The sequence below is a fragment of the Bos javanicus genome, chromosome 9 (genome assembly GCF_032452875.1).
Source record: "Bos javanicus breed banteng chromosome 9, ARS-OSU_banteng_1.0, whole genome shotgun sequence".
Taxonomy (NCBI): domain Eukaryota; kingdom Metazoa; phylum Chordata; class Mammalia; order Artiodactyla; family Bovidae; genus Bos; species Bos javanicus.
In genome coordinates this window covers 96,782,933-96,804,649 of record NC_083876.1, presented here as the reverse complement: position 1 = coordinate 96,804,649, position 21,717 = coordinate 96,782,933, and the positions used below count along the sequence as shown (strand labels likewise).

Sequence of the window (21,717 nt, the reverse complement as noted above, 5' to 3'; positions counted from 1 at the left end):
TGGCTAAGACCTGGTCCAGCTGCCGGAGCCCCCGCTGTGGCCCCAGGTGGTGGTTGGGCAGCCAATCAGAAGCAAACAGACAGACCACGTGACTTTCTGCCCGCCCATCAGCCGCTCTCTCTTGGTGGTAGTGCGGCTGTGCAGGGCTCTGGCTAAAGTCTACCGAGCACAGGGCGCTGGACCCTTTGGGAGGCGCTGACTTTCATCGTCCTGAGTCACCCCCGTTCTCCAGGAGAATGAGGCTCAGGGAGGCCGAGTGGACTGTCCAGGAGGAGATCCCACAGCTGGGAACACGTGGTCCTGGGGCTCACACCCAGGCTGACTGCAAAATTCCTGCTCTCTTCACTGTCCGGTCCTATCTTACTGGCTGTGTAGGAAGGGCCATCAGTTGGCACTCCGTGTTTCCACCCTGCTCTCCCCTCACTGTTCCTTCGGGCGTCCTCCCCCATCCAAGAAGCATTCATGAAGCCTGGGCCAGGCCCTGGGGCTGCAGCGGTGGGTGTCGACATAACTTCCATATTCGTTGTTCATCGTTCAGTCGCTTAGCCACGTGTCTGTCTCTTTACGACCCCATGGACGGCAGCAGGCCAGGCTTCCCTGTCCTTCACCATCGCCTGGAGTTTGCTCAGACACACGTGCACTGAGTCCGTGGTGCCATCCAACCATCTCACCCTCTGTTGTCCCATTTCAGTATGTTCACAGGTTAACTCACCATTGGGTAGACATTAAAATCACACAATCTTGTTTGTTTCCCAGCCATGTGTCAACTGACTACACCATATTTCAACTCCTTAGGAAGTCTCCAGTATCTTATTCTCATTTTATAACAATCATATTTTTCTAGGGGAAAAATGCCCATAGAATGGTTACATTGCCATGACTCAGAGACTTCCTTAGACAGTATTCTTTGGATTGCTTTATCTGTTAATATTTGTTTACATACCTGTTGTAGCACACCTAGATGGGTCATTGTAGCATTGCTTTAAATTGATATGACCTCAATAATAAGTGTTTTCTATTACCAAGTTATAGTGTGCTTTTATGATGATGGAACATGATGTGTGTTCAATGTAGAGTGTTTGGACAATATAGCAAAGTGTGAAGAAGAAACCATAGTTCCTTCATTCCCAGATAATCAGCCAGCAATTTGATTCTTGTTTTCCAGTATGTATATTACAAACCGGAATTGGGTTCACACGCTATATACTGCCTTGTATCTGTTTTATTTTTTATAGTTTCAGCTGTATATGACTGTACACTCAATTTCAGAAACAATGAAAACCCAACACTGCTGGGAGTCCTCAATGGCAAGAAATATCACGCCGATTTATACGTTAGGTAAGTCGGCTCCATTTCCTTTCCAGAAAATGGAATGCCCATCCCAAAGCAAATAAGTCACAAATGACCCACAGACCTTCTCCCAGGGGAGTGTGCCAATAATTTCGTGTCTGCAGTCAGCATTGAACGGAATGCGTTCACAGTCCTGTTTATATCGAGAGACTCATGCTCTGTTGTAAATAATTAGGTTAAAACTCTCTTCTCCCCAGCCACTCTCTGACTCTCTCTCATCAAAGAGCTCGGGTCTGAACAAATGAGAGACAGTATTTTACAGTCATTCTTGAGGCTGAGTGTGAGAGTTTATTTTATTGAACCCTTTTCTTGGAGGATATATCTGCTCCATAGAAATGGACACAGATACAAGCATTCTAGAACTTACAAAGGGACCTAGAAGCAAATGGAGACCACTTTAGCAGCATCTCACTTATGTGTTATAGTCCAGGCTAGGGAGTGTGGAGAAGCAGGCATCCTCCTGGATGGGTCTGGGTTGTTGAATGGGCCCTGGCCCATCCCCTGGTGGGCCGTGACTGCATCGGGCCTAAATTTCTCCAGTCCAAGGAGGGTGTGGGTTTCCCCTCCTTTGATCAATTGCATTACCCTTTCACTTGCACGCTATCCAGGCTGCCGAAATAGAAGCTGAAAGGTGTTAGTTTGAACTAACACCTTTAGTTATGTTAGTTTGAACGTTGTTAGTTTGAACCAGTGTTCGGGGCACTTGCCGTGGGCCTCCCCTCTGCTAGCCACTCTCTGCCTTGCAGGCGGATTCCTCTAGAAGAAGTCCCGGAGGAGGAGGACAAGTGTGCGGCCTGGCTGCACAAACTCTACCAGGAGAAGGTCAGTGCTGGGGGCCAGCTCCGTGCCATCCAAAGCTCCCTTCCAAGCAGCAGCTGTGGGTGCTGGGGCCTTTGGGAGTTTATAGAGGCGGCTGAACCTTTCTTGTGGGGGAGACTTCATGCTCCGGATAACAACCACACCAGATAATAATAGTCAGTAGGGGCTAACACTCTACTTGGCAACAGGGAAAAGCGAAAAAGCGAAAGCGAAGTTGCTCAGTTGTGTCCGACTCTTTGCCACCCCATGGACTGTAGACTACGAGGTTCCTCCATCCGTGGGATTCTCCAGGCAAGAACACTGGAGTGGGTTACCGGTTCCTTCTCCAGGGGATCTTCCCGACCCAGGGATCGAACCCGGGTCTCCAGCGTTGCAAGCAGACGATTTTACCATCTGAGCCACCAGGGAAGCTCAGGCAACAGGGAAAAGAACTTGCAAAATACTTTTAAAAGTGGGCTTCAGAGAAAGAATGGAACTATGTTACGGGTATAGTGGACAAAAAAAAAAAAAAGGGTCCAGGAGCTCTTGTCCATTTTCCTGCCACTGGTCCCAGGGCAGAATATTCTTGAGGGTACGGGTGTTCTCTACAGCAGCCATGGCTGAGTCCATAGTTAGGTAGCATGTCTGGTCCCAAAACATCACCAGCATAAGCAGGACAAAGGCCCACAAGGTTCAGCCGGGCCAGGTTTGAACTGTGCCGTGCCCACCCCATCACCCCTGCCCAGCCCCTGGCCGCCTGTCTGTGTCTAGCCCGCCGCCTCCCCCCACCCCCCCGACAGCATCTCTGATCCCCCCATTCTCTCTCTGTCCTCTTAGCAAGGCCTCATCTTTCAGTGGTTTCCCCCCACACAGACATGCACAGGGCAGAGGGAAACTTAATCACTATTGCACCGACTGCTCGCTCTTAGGCAGGAGAAGTTTAGCCTCCACCTGGTGAGGGAAGCATTTTCAGGCACAGGAAAACGTCTTTTTGAATCCATCATCCATTTGGAACCCAAACCAGTTCGTTATCTAGAATCAGATACATTCCATAGGCCTCTGATTTCCTTTCACCAAAGTCTATGAATACGGGCTGGCTAATGTTCACGTTTTTTCCGCCCCACGGCTTAAGAGATGGTCACACAGAGCTTTAAGGGGGCCTGCGCTTCACTGAACAAGAATTTTAATCCTACCTTTGAGAATGTGTTAGGATTTCGGTCTAAAAGACTCCCAAATCTCCACCATCAGATGAAAGAGATGCTCTTAGAAATGGGCTCGGTTTTTGGAATCCAGATCCTGGCGCTATATTCTCATGGCAGAAGTCGCGTCTGTGTTCCTAAGGACGAGCTTTTCCAGCAATGACTGTAGACACCCTCTCTCCGAGCTGCCTTTAGTCTCCTTTCGGGGGCATTTACAGCAGACCTGTCTGTTCTCCTCTCACGAACACTTAGGAGAGACTGGTTTGCCTGCCCCCAGAGCATGGAATTGCAGACTCCTGGGCCTCAGCCTCGGGGTCTTAGGGGCTTTGAGGGAGAACCAGAAACATGTGTTTCTGGGATGCTGTTGGCGATGTCGATGGGCTGAGGGCCCGAGGGTGGAAACACACTGCCTGACGCTCGTCAGCAGCGAGATGCTGAGTTTCCGACGTGCTGGCACCAGGCCTGGGCCCAGACAGAGGAACACAGGACAGCAGAAGCCCCTTCCCGCAGGTCTCCTGCACGAGGCAGCATTTTCCTTGTGCCGTTTTCTGCTTTAGTCATTTCAGTTCAGTTCAGTCGCTCAGTCGTGTCCAACTCTTTGCGACCTCATGAATCACAGCACGCCAGGCCTCCCTGTCCATCACCAACTCCCAGAGTCTACTCAAACTCATGTCCATCGAGTAGGTGATGCCATCCAACCATCTCATCCTCTGTCATCCCCTTCTCCTCCTGCCCTCAATCTTTCCCAGCATCAAGGTCTTTTCCAATGAGTCAGCTCTTCGCATGAGGTGGCCAAAGTATTGGAGTTTCAGCTTCAACATCATTCCTTCCAATGAACTCTGAGGACTGATCTCCTTTAGGAGTGACTGGTTGGATCTCCTTGCAGTCCAAGGGACTCTCAAGAGTTCTCCAACACCACAGTTCAAAAGCATCAATTCTTTGGCGCTCAGCTTTCTTCACAGTCCAACTCTCACATCCATACACGACCACAGGAAAAACCATAGCCTTGGCTAGACGGACCTTCGTTGGCAAAGTAATGTCTCTGCTTTTTAATATGCTGTCTAGGTTGGTCATAACTTTCCTTCCAAAGAGTAAGTGTCTTTTAATTTCATGGCTGCAATCACCATCTGCAGTGATTTTGGAGCCCCCAGAAATAAAGTCAGCCACTGTTTCCCCATCTACTTGCCATGAAGTGATGGGACCAGATGCCATGATCTTAGTTTTCTGAATGTTCAGCTTTAAGCCAGCTTTTTTACTCTTCTCTTTCACTTTCATCAAGAGGCTCTTAAGTTGTTCTTCACTTTCTGTCATAAGGGCGGTGTCATTTAGTGGTAGAAAAAAACCTGAAATTTGTGCTAAGAAAAGGCCTCAGAGCTGAATCCTTCCATAAAGAGCCACACACACAAACCTACAAACATGGCCTCCAAACCTCACTGAAGCAAAGCAGGTGTTTCTCCACCGGCAACAGACGTTCGCCTGTCTTTGTGCAAAGCGAGTCCACCGGGCTTTCCTCAGAGGCCCCCTTTTCTTCTTAACGGTCTTGGATCCCCCTCCAAACTGTTTAGCACGAAGTGACGGTGCTCAGTTTGGAAGGAGTTCTCGAAAGGAGCATCTAGGTCAGAGCTCTCAAGCTCGTGATGAGGAAAGTAAGGTCCAGAAGACAAGGGAACAGCAGGCATCTTCCAGCTCATTCATCAAAGCCAGAGGCTGGGGGGCCGGGGCCTGCCCCCACAAAGGCCTGGGACTGCAGCCCGTCTCCGGGGCGGTGAGCAGACCTTTGAGGCTGCCCTTTTCCCTTGAGGGCCAACCACTGACCAGTGAGAGAAGGTGGTCAGCGGTGCCTCCACGAGGAAACGTGATCGAACTTCTGTGGTTTCCGCGTCAGCCTCGTTTTCTCAGGAGCCTGTGTGGGTCTGGGGCTTGACATGCTTAAAATCTCGGTGGCCCACCACGTGGGGCCAAGGGGTGGGGACTTCTTTTTACCCTCACGTTTCCAGTGGACGGTGTCAAAAGACAATTCTGTTGACTCCAGGCTTGGGGTTTTAGGGGTGCAGCTCTCAGACTTAACAAAAAACGAAGGGGGCGGGCAGCCACGGACTCTGGGCCAACACTTTGTTCCAGCAGGGACGCCAATAAAGAGGAAGCTGCTTCTGCCATTTCAGCATTCTCTAAAACAGGAAGGTATCAGCTGTGCGAACAGGGCCATCCTTTAAGTGGGACAGATCTCACAGTTAGAAAATGTACATGTATTACATGTCAGCATTTGGGACACCCCACCCCGGCTGGGGGATGGGGGTGGCACCAGCTTTGAGAAGCATTGACCACCCTGGACTACTCTCCTTGGCGACCCACGGCTGGCTCCCAAGTGAACGCCACCATTTACCCGTGATGCTAGACCCTTCGCTCCCCAGAGCCTTCAGGGTTTCTCATTTGTGTGGCTTGTAACTTTTCATCTCTAATTGAAAGTGCTTCTCTGGGTTATAGTTTGAAGTTTGTGGAAAGGATTAGCAGTTTGCCATTCATGGTGCTTCCCGGGTGGTTCAGTGGTAAAGAATTTGCCTGCAATGCAGGAGCCATGGGTTCGATCCCTGGGTCTGGAAGATCCCCTAGAGAAGGGAATAGCTACCCACTCCAGTATTCTTGCCTGGGAGATCCCATGGACAGAGGAGACCAGTGGGCTAGAGTCTCTGGGGATGCAGAGAGTCGGACACGACTGAGCGACTAAACAACAGCTGTGCCAATTAAGGCACGGGGGAAGGAGGCAACGCTGTGAGGGCCTCTGTGGGTGTTCCCCGGGTCCCCGAGGCCAAGGGCAGTCTGAGTCGGTGCAGAGCTGGGGGCACAGGGCAGGGAGCCGGCGGGAGGGGCTGTGTCTGGAGCACTGGCCTTCGGGAACTGGAATTACGTGGTTTTCAAGCTGCCGCTGGGTGTTCCACTGTCACAGAGGGCGTCACTCCTCGGAAGGGTGGCAGGCCTGGCCCCACAGCACCGTCCTCTGCAAACGCCACTTTCCCCGGCCTGAGCCCTGGCTGGCACCTGGGGGAGCTGTTCCCAGAAGCCTCCCCCCACCCACCCCCCAGCCCTCTGCGTCCCACTTTCTTTTTCCTCCCCTTTTCCTCCCTTTCTACCCCAGGGTCATAAGAGAAAATTTCTTTTGCCAAGTGAACGCTGGCAAGGCCCGCTTAGTCCAACTGTACGTGGGCGCCCAGCCTCCATGCCCTCCTGGCCCGTGCGTTGGTGGCAGCTGCTCTCAGTGTAGCCTTGGGGCCCTTGTCCTCCGCCAGCAGGCTCTCCTGCTCCTACAGACTTTGGGGTTGATGTTTCTTTCTAGGAATCAGCTCCCACTTCCGGTGTATAATGTGCCAGAGGATGATAAGACGCGGAGACCAAAAATGGAGGCACCATTAACCGTTTCCTCCCTGCTGGGTGGACTTCATTACAAAAGAAATAACAGCCCAGAGAGGGCTGCGGAGCTGACGTCTGGCCCCGAGCCAGGCATCCGCGTCCTACCTGACATGGTCACAGGGACACAGCCCGGGAGGCTGGCGGGAGTCACAGGGACACAGGAACAGTGGGGTCTTGGGTGAGGTTTGGTTTTCTAATTGAACCAGAGGAAAAAACTCTGAATATGAATTCTGAATCTTGCTGACTCCTAAGAAAGGGAGTGCCTTCTCCTCTTGTTAGAGGTACACAGGGAAAAATCCTGGCTTAGCAGGTGTCTTAGTGGAAATGAGAAGGAAAAGGCATCCCTGGTTCCCCACTGTGACATCACAGTGCATGCTAAGGTGCTCAGTCGTGTCCGACTCTGCCACCCCAAGGACTGTGCCCTGCCAGGCTCCTGTGTCCATGGGATTCTCCAGGCAAGAGTGGGTTGCCATGCCCTTCTCCAGGGGATCTTCCCAACCCAGGGATCTTACCCAGTACTCTTACATCTCCTGCCTGGGCAGGCGGGTTCTTTACCGTTACTGCCACCAGGGAAGCCCAACATTATTACAATAGAAAAGCACGATCAAGGCTATTGAAGGAAAAAATTCGAGAAAAGGAAACTCACCCATTTTTTAAAAGGGTGAATTTTATGATATGTAAATGTACCCCAGTAAAGCTTTTGCTTTTCTTTTTTAAGGCACAGAAGTACCATTTCCTGTCTTAGTCCAGGCAGGCCTCTAAAACAAAGTGCCAGAGGCTGGGTGGCTTGTAAACAGCAGAAACTTCTTCCCCACAGTTCTGGAGGTTGGATGTTGAGTTCAGGATGAGGGTGCCCGCGTGGGCGGACTCTGGTCCTAGCCGTCGTCCACGTTGCTGCGTCCTTACGGTTGAGGGGCGAGACGGCTCTCTGGGGGTCTCTTTTATAATCGCATTCACGGGGACTCCACTCTCATGACCTGTAACACCCTGTAAGGCCCCTCCTTCTCATACCTTCATCTTGGGGTTAAGGTTTCAGCATGGAATTCAGGGAGACAGGCGCAGACTTCCAGCCCACTGCAGCCTTGTTACCAGGCTTCACCGCGATGAGAAAAACCACCCAATTCTGGCAAGAAGTGGAACCAGAGGCCCTGGCAAGTTAGGTACCATCCTGTGGGGCATCCACACGTCACTGTCACTTCCAAGGAAGTCCTCCGCTTAGCGGACTGGCTGTGGCTCCCTCACCTCCTTTGTTCGTTGGTGCTGGGTCTGCCTTGCTGTGCTACTGCGCACGGCCTCTCCTGCCGCAAGCCGGAGAGCTGCTCTTTATTGTGATGTGTGGGCTTCTCACCACAGTGGCTTCTCCTGTGAGGCAGGGGCCTTAGGGCGCACAGGCTTCAAGAGTGGCTGCACACGGCTTGGTTGCTCAGTGGCCTGTGGCATCTTCCCAGGCCGGGGGTCAAATTCATGCATTGGCAGGGAGGCCCCTATCCGCTGTGCCATCAGAGAAGCCCTCCTTTACCTCTTGAGGGTGGGACACTCCACACACGGTCCAGTCTATTTACAATTGCTTGATCATGTGCTTTTCTTGAGACCCTCCTGACTTGCCCCCACCCTCCAGGAGACCCAGGAGGGAAGTTGAGGAGGGGCAGGAGTTTGGGGGGGCGGGCGGGAGCCGCCATGCAGAGCCCCTGAACTGCCCAAGAAGGGCCAGAGGCTCTCCTTCCAAAGCGGCCCATCTGAGGATTCATTCGGAACATGGCATCGTCCAGTACATCTTGGTTGGGGAAGAAGACGAGTATGGCCAACTTTAGACATCTCTTTCTCAAGTGGATAAAAGTTTAGCACTTAATTTTGGTTTAGCATCAAAATTCAGCACTTAAGGTAGAGGGTTCGGGTGCATGGAAGCTCATTTCTCCAGAAAACTCAACTGCCTGGAGAACTGGGCCATAATGGGTGAGCCGGCCGTCTGGACCACTGATGCGCTTTGTTGGGCGAGCGCCCTGTCGGCCCTGGGATACTGTTGGGGTATTTGGGTTGAGCTGGGGAGACTCCCGTGGTCTTGCCTGGGCTGGGGAGGGTGGGACCCAGCGGGCCTGGGTTGGGGTGGCCGGCAATCAGCAGCCCTGTGCCCACAGGACGCCTTCCAGGAGGAGTACTCCCGCACGGGCACCTTCCCCGAGACGCCCGTGGTGCCCCCGCGGCGGCCCTGGACGCTTGTCAACTGGCTCTTCTGGGCCTCGATGCTCCTCTACCCCTTCTTTCGCTTCGTCGTCAACATGGTCAGCAGCGGCTCCTCCCTGACGCTTGCCAGCTTTGTTCTCGTCTTCTTTGTGGGTGAGTCCGGGCTGCCGGGGCCAGGGCCGGGGCCGGGTGGGAGCCTCTGGGGGCAGGGGAGGACGAGGCCCTGGAAGAGGGGAGCACCCCGCTCGGAGTCCTGAATCCCGGGGTTGGAGGACTGCCTTGCCCCCTCCCGGTGCATGCACGGGGCCCTGTGCACACAGGGAGCCAGCCCCTCCAAGCTCCCGGCCTCTGCAGAGGGCTTGTGTCACAATCGCTTCCTCCTCACCTGCAATAAAACCATTTCCTGGGTCCCAGCAGGAGGCGACAGAGGCTCTTTGCCATTCAGAGCAGGTCAGGACCTTTTTGGGGGAAGTCAGCGTGGGTGCTTCTCCTTGGCTGGCTGCCGCGTGGAGATGGTCAGCTCAGTCCTTTGGCTCATCACTACGGGGTTTGACCCGGGCGTCGTTTCAGAGGACTGCCGTTTCTCCACGGCCCATGCTTCCCTGGATACTGCTGCTTTTTGATGGCGGGGGCAGCCAGTTCCCGCTACACAGGCCGGGTCTGGCCTGGCTGGCCGTGTGTCCGGGGGCGGGGGGTGAGGGTGGGATGGGGTCGGGGTGAGCTGTGGTCTCCAGGCCCCACCGGAGGGGATGGGTCCCGCCTTGCACAGCAGCAGCAGGAAGGCAGCGCCCTCTGGAAGAGGCTGGGGCTCCCCGCAGGTGACGGCTGGAGACACAGGGCGCCTCCAGCTTTTGAGGAACCGACTACTCTCTCCCCAGACCTCAGCACCCTTGAGCCCTCATCTTGCCTCCCACTTCCCTGAATCACTGTTTCTTGGTCCTCTCACAAAGCCTTTTCACCTCTGGAGTCAAGTTCGCTCCACAATGCCATCAACTCCGCAGCACAAAGTTCTAATACTGGGGTAGGGGGCTGATGTTCGGAGCTGGCCCCAGGCTGAAGGCAGCCCGTTATAATGGACCCACGGGCTCCATGAGCCTCGTGGGCTGGGTGGACCCCTGTCCTCGTCCGGTCCCTGGTCTGACAGTTCACAGACAGGATGCTGAGGCTCTGGAAACTCATGCATCGCGACTTGGGAGGTTTCGGCCACTCCTCCTCCATCCACTTTTTCACGCCTACTGCAAACAGACTGTGCAGTCAGGCTGTGATGGGTGCCGGGCTCATCAAGGGGATTGAGGTAGACGTGGTCCCCGCACCCAAGGAGCTCACCACGTCTGTCCTCTCTGGAGGGAGCGTGTAAACCACAGCTCCTGCCTCCATATCCTGTTTTTTAGCCTCTTGGTGGTTAAACTGGGCTCTTGCGTACATCCTACACTTCTTATCTCTTTGGGCCAAATCCCGCTGTCGGAGAAAAGGCAGGCAGGGACGCGGCTTGTCTGCTGCTCTGAAACTCGCACAAGAAGCTGTGTTGAGACAGGCTGGAAACTAAAATAGCTATTTGTCCAGGAACGCGCTTGCTTATGCTTTGCTGAAGGGTGCCTGTAAGCTGCTGCACCGTATTCACCGAAGAACCGTTTGTCCTAGGGAGGGGCACCGGGAGATACAGCTTAGCACATTCCGCTCACCTCCACTGTCCAAGGACTGAAACTCACCACACAGAACAGCCTGGCTCTGTTCTAACGTCTCTCAAGCCAGTTAGAACCCTGGCCCCATGCTCAAGGGTAGCTGTGAGGCAGGGATGGTGAAAAGCACCCCAGACCACCCAGCTCTCAGCTGATGCTTGAGGTTCACAGAGCTCCCCCACTTTATTCCATCAGGCAGGGCCCACCGGAGTCCCCACAGGCCTCTGACTTGCCCTTCCTGTTTCCGCAGCTTCCATGGGGGTCCGATGGATGATAGGCGTCACGGAAATTGACAAGGGCTCTGCCTACGGCAACATGGACAGCAAGCAGAAACATAGCGACTGACCCGGGATGTGTCACCACCTGAAGGGGACCTTGGGGGGACTGGTGGACGCCGCCATCACCCTGGGCGGGACCCAGTGATGAAGCTAGGGGAGCCCCTGATGGGGAGGCAGGGGCTGCGGTCTCAGCGTCAGGTGGGGAGGAGGATGTACTTAAATCTTTCCCCCAGCACGCTTTAGTGGGCTTCGGGTCTCGTTCTTTCCGTGTGTGAGTCTGTGTGACTGCGTGTATGTGTGTGTTAAGAACATACGTGAGAATGAGGTATGCTGAGTGGGATCATTGCGAGGGTATCTGAGGTGCGGGGGGAGGGCAGAAATGGGGACCTCGGAGGGTGGGGGGTTCCCTGCCATCCTTTGGTGCTGAGTTTTCTGTTAACCCTGGCTCACTACAGAGTGAAAGACACTTTGGTAAGATGACTAAATTATGCCTCCAAAAAAACAAACAAAAATTAAACTGTTGGGCTTCTCTCTGGTGTGTGCACACAGCGCTGCCCTCCTTCCCTTCAGACCCCCCTTCCTGTATTTTGGAGTTCTGGACCGCAGAGCGCTCCCGAGCAGGGAGCTGGGAGCTGGGGGTGTGGAGGGCAGGCCAGGTGGCTGGAGGAGGTGGGTTCCCGGTGGCGGGAGCTTGTGAGACTCTGTGGAGACAGCAGGTGCCAGGAGGCTAGCCGGGCACACGTGCGGGGCCCAGGGACACCCCAGAGGCAGCCCTGGTTCCCTGGGCCACCCTGAGGTGCAGTCCATCCAGCCTGAGTCGTGACGACGCACCCACTCCCTAAAGACCCTCCTCGAGGAGCAGACTCGTCTGGAACACTGAGATGACGGCTGGCAGTCCTGCAGGGATGTGAGAGATGGCTTGGCGTCCTCTGTTTATCCCCGTAGCAAGCAGACATTGGGTCCCCTAAAGCAGTGCAGGCTCATTTTTACTAGAGGGCCGTACACAGGAGCCCAGGTGCCCCTCTGTACAGGCTCGGACTCAGCGGCCGTGGGTACCCGGTCCCCGCCCCCCTCCTCGCTTCTGCCTTCCTTCTGGAAGCGCAGATTCCCCTGACTGGGAGGACCTTTCCTCCGTGGCACCTAAGGCCGCATTTGGAGTAACAGTCTGCGTACAGGGCTCCAGCAAACAGCTGCCAGCCGTCAGACACCAGGTGCAAAAGAAGAGCGGAGAAAAGCAGTGATATTTCCAGAGGAGGACGATGCGAAACCCGACACTACGTGACCTCAGGCTGAGACGCCGCCCCCGGCACCGGGTCCCCCGGATGCATGCACGGAGCAGGGGAAGGGCCGCTCCATGCCGCCCGGTCCTTCCTGCTGGTCTGCTGAAACTCTTTAACGGGATGAGCTGTCCCGTATAGACGGTGGCCAGATGCTATGTAAAGGCTTACTCTGTTCTGAATCCCGTCCTGGGTTCGCTCTTAAGTCACAGAGTGCTCACCGGGCACAAGGGACGTTGCAAGAGGGTTTAAGAGGCGCTTTCTGCTTAAGGGAGGGCGGGGCACCACTGAGACAAGACCGCAGAGGTGAAAAGGGGACACTGGTGTGGTCGTGGGAAGGGAGGGTCCATGAGGCCATCAGGGTTGGCTCTTCCTGCTGTCCCGCAGGAGACCCCCGTGCCTTTCCCGCCCTGCGTCAGGCCACGCGCGGGGGTCGCAAGTGCAGCCTCCTCCAGGAGCCGAGATGCTCAGGCATGCACCTGCCACCCCCCACCTGGACCGGGTGGTCTTGCCCTGGGCCCTCCCAGCACCCTGGGAGACAAAGGAGAGCCGTTAAGGAACACCAGCCACCCTCCAGGCTGCACAGCTCAAACCCTGCAGCTCTTTCGCTCCAAAACCCTGTTTTCCCAACTGGAAAATGGGGGTGATAACACCCACCTCTTGGGTCGCCTCAAGGGTGAAATGAGGCCATACATGTGAACACACTTTAAGAACCCCACAGCACTGAACAAATAAGGATTAGAACACTTAGAAAGTTGCCTCCATGCTGCTGTGTCTCAACAAAACGCTCAGAAATTACCTTGGGGTGTCCAAAAATGTGTCATTTTTCTGTCATCTTCCCGTTCAGTAGCAGTAATCTGAGTCCTAATGGCATTCACCCACGCCTTCTGCCTGGAACGTGAAAGGGACCCACAGGCATTTAACGTTCTCCTGAACTCGTCTCTGGGACCAAACACAAAACAACGAGCAAACGAACAAGGCTGCGGACAGTGCAGACCTCAGGGTCCGGGTCAGGGGAGGGCGGCAGAACATCCTCCCAGGGAAGGACCGACGGGCGCTCCTTCTGACACTGCCGTAGGACCAGAGTGTGCGGAGCCGGCAGGGACCCTGAACGGCGCTTCAGAGGCTCACTCTTCTGTGAGAGGGCATTCTGTCTGGCGGGACGGGGACCTGGCTATTCCTCCTCTCCGGTCCCGTGATGGCAGAGACAGCCACGGAGAAACGCATCACCCCTTCCCCAGTCCCTTAACCTGCGTTCAGGGTCTCCCAGATGCCACGGCCTCTTCAGCAGGGAGCGGTGCTGGTTCCCAGGGCGTCACTTTTCTAAGAACTAAAAACCTGTGGGTGTGAAGCCACCCCTCTCCCCAAGCAGTGGAGGACGGAGTACAGGGTCACATCCTGTCTGACGTCTCCGTGGCGGCTGAGGTCGGCCTTGCTCAGCCTGCTCTGAGACCCGACGTGGAAGAGAAAATGCCAAGTTCGCTTCACGCTGGGTTGGCGCTGGGTCCTCCCGGGTGTTAGGAGCCACGTCCTAGGCCTGCAGCTTTGAGGCAGGGGGCACTGAATGCCCTTCTTCCAGGAAACCAAGCCCACAAAGGGACTTGATTTAAAAACCACCAAGCTTGTGAGATGAGTTTAAGGGAAGTGGACCATTCTGTGACTGACGTGGAGAAAGCGTGGATGCACGTTCTGAGCTGGCCGATACCTCTTTACCGTTCGTCGAGGAAACACAGTTTGCCTTTTTCGTACGATCACACAGCAGTACTGGAATGTCCTTCTCTAAAGAGAGCCGAGTAAAAGCGGCTAAAGATATTTAAAGATTTTTAGATGTGCTTTTCTAATAGACACTAAATGGATCTGAAAGACAACGCTTGAGATGTACAGTCCAGCAACTGTCCAGCCGCAATGTAGAAACAGCTGTGACAGACACAGACAGGGCCCCAGCGGTTTCTGGTTTTCCTCCTAGAGAAGCGGAGCAGCGTCCTGGCTGGTCCCCAAGCCAAACAGATGAGGCTTTTCAGAGACTTTAAGAACTCACTTGTAACTGTGGACAGACATGGGAAGGCAGACTGGAGGGACCCGTTCCCCACTCACAAGAGGAGGTTCCATCCAGCGTTTGTCCGTCGCGCTGCTGGGTCTGAGTGGGAGGAGCGCGTCCTCTGGGGTCCTGCGGGGGCTGCGGTTCCACCTGCAGCTGCCGACCTCCCCTCCTGCTCTGGGGATGCTCAGGAGGGCGGCCGCTGGCGTGACTGTCCCGCTGAGTGCGTGCCGGTCACTCAGGCTGACCTGTTCCGCGTCAGCGTCACCTCCTTCAGCAGCTGTGCTCCTGATGCCTTAACTGTGCAGCCCCTCCTGCTGTTTACAGAGCATCAGATTAAGCAGCTGACTCGCGCGCCCTGCCTCCAGGAGCCGCAGGTTACACACAGCTGGTTTTCCTCCACACGTGCAGGTGGGCAAGCCTCCCGGGGCTGGTCCCTCTGCCCCCCGAGATGACCCCCACCCTGCACAGAAAGCCGGGGGGCTCAGCTCTCAGCCAATCACCTGAGCCGCAGCGCGGACCCGGCAACGACGCGCGAGCAGGCATCCCAAGCTCTGAGGCTGCGTCTCAGCCGCCTGCATCCTTGGCGTCGGTGTCTCAGAGCTTCTGACCACATTTCTGTGTAATGTGTGTGCAGACGCCCCTGGGCTTCCTGTCCCGCCTGCCACCCGCGCGTCCGGGGCAGTGGGCACCCCCCAGAGAGCAGGCTCAGCGCACAGTCCTGGATCTCTTGACCTGGGACAGCTGAGACCCACTCACAGCACCTGCCACCACCTGGTGTCTGTTGATGGCGCTCGGCTGTTGGAGATGACCATTCTTCTGGGCAGAAACAGCAGAATACCCAGCTTCACCTCAACAGCTAGTGTGCTGTCCCCTCTGCAGGGGGCAGGCCGGCTCCTGCCTCCTCCCTGTCTACTCCCCACCCCCCCGCAGTGCCACAGCGGGCAGCCAGTCACGAAGGGACACTGATGTAGAGGCTTTAATAACTGAATTTCAGTTGTCTCCTTTTGACACCTTTCTCTAAAGTAAAAATAGAAACCTTTCTGGAGCACAGTGAAGCCAAAGTGAAATTGGTCACCACTGTGAATTTCAGTTATCAGTGGGGGAAAAAAAGCAAAGGGTTTCTCCAGTAAAGGGTAAGTAGCTACAAATGAGGCATTCCCCAGTCCCTGTACCTTGTCCTATTTTAATATTAGGGTTATGGATTAATTAAAAAACAATAATAAGCACTTACTTAAGACCTTTTCAGTATCTAGAAAATACCTCCTAGGACCGTGGGTGAAGCTCTTCACCCACCAAGACTCCTGCAATTTTTACCTTTGTTATTTTGTTACACAGTCTCGTTTCACATGTTGCAGTGACTGGAGAGTTTTGAAATTTCTAGCATCTATGTTCCCTTGAGTTTTAATGAAGTAAGTGGTATGAATGCAAAGTTTGGGATGCTGAAAAACAATCCGTTCAGAAGGTGGGTCAGAAACCACTAAGGCTGCACGTGTGAGGAAGTCACTCAAACAGGAATGATCTGAATGGACCAAGAAAAAAAAATCACCTAATGTAGGAAAAGAAATGTGCTTCTAAAATTTATAACAGTTGACTCAAGAAGAGAACAAGTGGAGGATGAGATGGCAGGTCGCTGCAGCATGTGACTAGAGGCCCACCTCAGAACAGAGGACTGGCGACCCTCTAACATTAAGTCAGGATGAGGCTGGGTACTTAGGAGGCTGCCAGGCTACAGGGAGGGCAAAGCAGTCCAAACAGCACAGACGTTTCCATCACAAACACCAACTGATCATCTCAGTAGATGCAGAAAGAACATCAGGCAAAGTCAAACATCTAGTCATGATAGCAACTCAATAAACCAGGAAAACAAGGAAGCATCTTCAACCTCATACACGGCATTTATGAAAAGCCCACAAGGAACACCATAAGATAAAAGAACGACTGTTGCCAGCTAAGGTCAAAATCATGACAAAAACATGATTCTCACCAGAGCAGATCTGTTTTCTGGCTGGGGGCTGGGGCGGGGGGCGATGGGGGCCACAATTTAACAAGCTGATCCTAAAATTCTTAGGGAAACAGAAACGACCCAGAATAACCAAAACAATCTTGAGAAAGCAGAACAAAGTTGAAGAGCTCACACTTTCCAACTTCAAAACTTCCTTTACAAAGCTACATTAATCCAGACAGCGGGGTTCTACATAAGACAGCTGTGCAGATCAATGGAACAGAACTGAGAGTCCAGAGGTACACCCCTAGATTTGTGTTCAAGTGATTTCAACAAGGATGCCAAAACAATTCAACAGAGAAAAAGTCTTTTTAACAAATGAATGCAAGGTCTAATAAATATTGACATGCAGAAGGGTGAACTTGGACCTTTATCTGATATGATATATAAACATTAAAAACAGACTATCAAGCTAAATATGAGAGCCAAAACTATACAACTCTTAGAAGAAAATATAGGTATAAATACTTCATGACCTTGAATCAAGTCATGATATCAAGAGCACATGCAATAAAGAAGCAGGTTGTACACCAGACTTCAAAATTTAAGATTTCTATACTTTAAAAGAAATCATTAAAATGTGAAGAGATAAGCCACAGACTGTGGGATAAAACATTTGCAAGTCAAGTATCTGGGAAAGCATTTGTATCCAGAATGTATAAAAATCTCTCACAGCTTAGTAAGAAGACAAGTAACCCAAATCAAAATTGGGCAAAAATTCACATAGACACCTCACTAAAGAAGACAGATGAACAGCCAACACACACAAGAAACGCTCACCATGGTCAGACAAATGCGGACCAGAACCATAATGAGACACCACTTGACATATACCGGGATGGCTACTATAAAAAGACAGCATCAAGAGCTGGCAAGGGCTGGAAAAAGCTAGAACCTTCTGTGTTGCTGGTTGGGAATTTAAGCCAACACAGCAGCCACTTTGTCAGTTTGACAGATTGTTAAAAAATTGAACATGATTTACCCTCTGAGCCAGCAGTTCCACTCTCAAGAGAAATGAAAATACAGACCCACACCAAGACCTGTATGCAAATGTCCGGAGCAGCGTCATCTACCGCAACCAGAAAGTGAAAGCAGTCAATGAATAAATAAATCACGTGGTGATCCATACAATGGATCAACACTCAGCAATAAAAAGGGATGGTGCAATTAACACAATGCTACCACGTGCACACACCTTGGGATCGGGCTCAGTGACAGGCCGACAGAGGAGCGCAGTCTGAAATCGCACTTACACTAAATGTCTAGAACAGGCTCATCTACAGAATCAGCTGGTGGCTCAGGGGCTGCCTACGGATGGGGAGGGCTGACTGCAAATGGGCATGAGCTTCCTTTTGGGGAAACGGAATTATTCTAAGGTGGATTATAATGATGGCTGTACCACTACGTACCTATGTTAAAAATCACTGAACTGTACACTTTAAACATTATATAAATCATCCCTCCAATAGCTATTTTTAAAAAATGAAATTACAAATCATTCTGTTAGGCCAACTTTCTCAAGGACGTTAATTTCTGTGCTGAGGGGATCAGCGCCCTGGAGGGAAGGTGAAAACAGACAGAACGTCTTGAGCCAGCACTCGCCCAGAGCCAGCTGCCACGTGCCAGGAGTGCGTCAGATACCCTCTAGAAAGATTTCAGGAAGCTTTAAGGTCAATCTTTTAAAAAATTTAATAGCAAAAAGAAATAAAAGAACACCATCAACAACAGATAATTTGGGCTATTTTAAAAAACTAACTACTGAAATATTTACATTCTGAAAAAAGACGCTTTCTTGTCAAGATATTATTCAGCAGTATGTACACTGACCCGGAACCTATACATCTTGATTTAAAAATAAAACTGAGCCCCCAACATGTGATAGCAAGGCTTGAACTTGTATCTACTCTGAACTTGCAGGGAACACCCAGAGCCTTGAAAGGGCCTCCGACATCCTTAGTGCTGTTTCTTTTCTCTCCTGCTCTGCAGCGAGGCAACTCTAGAGCCTGAAGGCCTGACGGTGCCCGTTCTGTTGAGGGACACCGCAGTGACAAGGGCAGACCTCTGTACGGATAACGTGTTGGCTCTGAAGCTGAAAACCATTGAGAGACAATATAACAGCTTTCCTAAAATAAACCATTTATTGAAAAAAAGAACCTTTTTTCTTAAAATTTCATTAATCGGCCTTTTGCAGAACAAACCTGTGGCTTGCCAACAACAAAACAGGTGCGGTTTCACAGTCAGCGCACTCGGCAGACAGGAGACTAACAGCGAGGCCTGGGACGCCTGAGAACACTACGGCTGCTTTGGACCTAGAGAGATCCACGGTGTTACCCTGATGCCACGGTTCCCCGTCGGCGGGGACACGGCGGGCATGGCGGCAGGGGTCCGTGTACAGTAGTAATGGCACTTGGCACGCAGCTTCTCCACCTCGCGGACGCCCCTCTCAGGGGGGCCCCGGGCCACGGGGCGCGGACAGGAGCAGCAGGAGGCGGACGCTCGTCACCGGGCAGCCGCCGTCTCAGAGGGTCAGCGAGGGCGACGCCGCTTCTGGGCGCGGTCTTTGTGGAAACGTTACGTACAGTAGTGATTGAGGGGACTCTCCGAGTACAGGCGCTCCGCCAGGCCCCAGGCCCGCCAGCTTCACTCTTCATCCGTGCAGACCTGTGAGGAAGGCAGGACAGTGCTGAGCCCCCCTCGTGCGTGCCGCACGCCAGGTTTACGGGTGAGTCCTCACCGGTGCCCCCTGATGCTCCAGCATTGAGCCTGGCCCAGGGCAAAGGTGTGATCGAGGCAGTGGGACGTCACCGCCAAGCTCCGGCTTTACGAACTGACTACTGACAGCATCTGCCAGGATGTATCTGTACAGGTCACCAAAAATTGTTTGTATACCTTATAAATGATAAACACATTTTTATTAGTTACAAATCCCTAGTATCTATGCAGCAAACCAAGCTACTGGCTCCTTGATTTCACTCCCCCAGGAATAACGTCACCATCCCCCCAGCCTCATCTCCCCTAATCAGGACCTGTAAATGTTTTCTCAGGGTTCCGCTCTCTTTCCATTTTGTCTCCAAATACTGTCCCAGCAGTATTTCTGTCTCCAAGCCTATCTCCTACCCCAATTTTCTCCTGAGTGCCAGTCCAAAGTATTCACGTGCTCCAGCAGGCATCCCAAACACACCTCAAACTGCTTCTACCAGAGAAAACCGTCATTCCTGGACCCACCCCTCAGCCAGGGGCCCTCCTGACCTGTCCTGGTGAGTGGAACCCGATACCTGGTGACGCGAGCAGGGCCTGGCACTGTCCTGGGCTCCTGCCCCCACGCACCACCTTCCACACCCCGTCAGTCACACACTCGCGGCCACCTTAACATCTCAGTTCAGTTCAGTCGCTCAGTCGTGTCCGACTATTTGCGACCTCATGAACTGCAGCATGCCAGGCCTCCCTGTCCATCACCAACTCCTGAAGTTTACCCAAACTCATGTCCATTGAGTCGGTGATGTCATCCAACCATCTCATCCTCTGTCATCCCCCTTCTCCTCCCGCCCTCAATCTTTCCCAGCATCAGGGTCTTTTCCAATGAGTCAGCTCTTCGCATCAGGTGACCAAAGTACTGGAGACCAGTTTCAACATCAGTCCTTCCGATGAACACCCGGACTGATCTCCTTCAGGATGGAGTGTGTGGCTGATCCCTCACCCTGACCTCCCCTCCCTGCCTATCGGCCGTGTCACCAGCTTCCTACCTAGCCTCCTGCCTCCACAGTCATCACTCAACAGCACAATCACCGTGTCGTGCTTGACAATAAAACTGACATCCCTGCTCACAGTTCCTGCCCACCCTCAGGCGCTATCGCTGGCCGCCATCCTCGCCCTGTGCGCCGTCAGCTCTCACTGACACCCGGCTTCACCCCCTCGGGAGGTGGACTCCCTTCCACTCTGTCCCCCCGACCCCTGCCTCTGCTCCCTGAGCTGGCTAATCCCTCCCCCGTGGCTCTGGCGTCTCACTCGGAAGGAAGCCGGAGCCAGGGTCACCTGACGGGTGAAAGTCCTCTCCTCGGTGACGCTGCAGCGTGGCACACGGCCCACCGTCACGGCTCTAACACGACCCTTGCTCGGTACTCGGTCTGTCTCTGCTCCCTCAGTAGAGACTGGCTGCTACCAACCCTGCACTCAAGCAGACTGCATACTCTGAAGGGAAACTGCCTCTCACCCGTCCCCCTGAAAATCCCATTTCACGGTCCCAAGTGCCCCTCCAAGCACCAACATGGGTCAAGGAGAACCGCAACAAACATCTGCCCAAAGGAAAAAAACATACAAAATTCCCCAGCACCGTTCATTTTAGCTCATTTCCATTTCAGGTACAGGTATTTTCTATTTAAGCTTCCAAAATTCATTCACGTGCCAGATGCGAACAGAACATACACACTTATTCAGCACTCTGCCAAACCTTGACGAAGGAGTGGTCGAGGAGCTGGCTGGCTGTCCACCGCATCCGGGGCTCGCTCTCCAGGCAGTGAGAGAGGAAGTCCTTCCCTTCGGGGCTTAATCGTTCAGGGATTGGCGGCTTGTGCCCCATTCCCACTTTGTACATAATCTGAAAGTTGTGTTCATATTCATGCCAAGGTCTCTGAAAACAGGAAAAAAAATCAGTTTTCGACACTACATGACCATAAAGAAAAAGCAGCTGCCCCATCTCTTTTTAGGCATCTCAGTATCGGTACATACCAAGGCTGGCAAACTTTTACATAAGCTTGCAAGCCAGGTGGTCTCTGTCACAACTATTCAATTTTCCCATTATAACATAAAAGCAGGCTTAGGCTACAATGTATAAATGAATGGGTAGAGCCGTGTGCCAATAAAACTTTATTTACAAAACCAGGCAGTGGGCATAGTCTGCCTACCCCTCAAGGTGTCCTATCGTCTAGCATTACCTAGATGTCATCGTCATCTAAGACATAAAATAATATAAAAAGTCAATAAAACAAAACCCAACAGTTATCTTACTAGGATGTTTAATATGCTCCCTTGTTGAATAATCGACATTAAATTCTACTAGTGCCAAGCTTATTTTATTACAGTTACAGGGAAATGAGACTCATGGGGGAAAGAACAAAGCCTCCCAATTTATGCACCACTGTTTAGTATTGAGATGTACAGTCTTCAGTGTGAGAACTCGCTCTCTTTCCAATGTATGGCTTGATTGAAGTAACAGGTACTGTGGGCACCTATGTCAATGCTAACAGAAATAATACTAGCTAAATATTATTGAGTGCTTATTCTCAGTGGCTGCAAGCTGTATAATAATTTAATTTCCTACTAATAATACTTAAGAGGTTTATAACTTCCTTGCTTCACAACTAATGCTGTAAGCCTCCCCTGCCAAACACACGACCTCTATACATTTGTACAATTGTTCATCGGCAGTATCTACATTAGAAGACCAATTTTTGAGGATTTTCAGATATTATGTCACATGTGACAGTTTCACTGCCCTTAAAATCGATATG

The 21,717-nt window shown here is 52.5% G+C and overlaps 2 protein-coding genes across 7 annotated transcripts in view; one reads left to right on the top strand and one right to left on the bottom strand.

Moving 5' to 3' along the window:
* The window catches only part of AGPAT4 (1-acylglycerol-3-phosphate O-acyltransferase 4), a 135,632-nt gene extending 124,211 nt beyond the window's left edge, over positions 1 to 11,421 (top strand). For all 4 annotated transcript variants that reach the window (XM_061428489.1, XM_061428488.1, XM_061428490.1 and 1 more), the window contains 4 exons: positions 1,236 to 1,338; positions 2,097 to 2,172; positions 8,888 to 9,086; positions 10,863 to 11,421. In XM_061428489.1, coding sequence (XP_061284473.1) covers positions 1,236 to 1,338; positions 2,097 to 2,172; positions 8,888 to 9,086; positions 10,863 to 10,957 — 473 coding nt within the window. In that variant the 3' untranslated portion in view covers positions 10,958 to 11,421. The remainder of the gene's footprint in view (positions 1 to 1,235; positions 1,339 to 2,096; positions 2,173 to 8,887; positions 9,087 to 10,862) is intronic.
* A 6,908-nt stretch (positions 11,422 to 18,329) lies between these two features.
* Positions 18,330 to 21,717, bottom strand: part of MAP3K4 (mitogen-activated protein kinase kinase kinase 4) — a 105,152-nt gene continuing 101,764 nt past the window's right edge. For all 3 annotated transcript variants that reach the window (XM_061428486.1, XM_061428484.1, XM_061428485.1), the window contains 2 exons: positions 20,658 to 20,837; positions 18,330 to 18,871 (listed from right to left, as the gene is read on the bottom strand). In XM_061428486.1, coding sequence (XP_061284470.1) covers positions 18,851 to 18,871; positions 20,658 to 20,837 — 201 coding nt within the window. In that variant the 3' untranslated portion in view covers positions 18,330 to 18,850. The remainder of the gene's footprint in view (positions 18,872 to 20,657; positions 20,838 to 21,717) is intronic.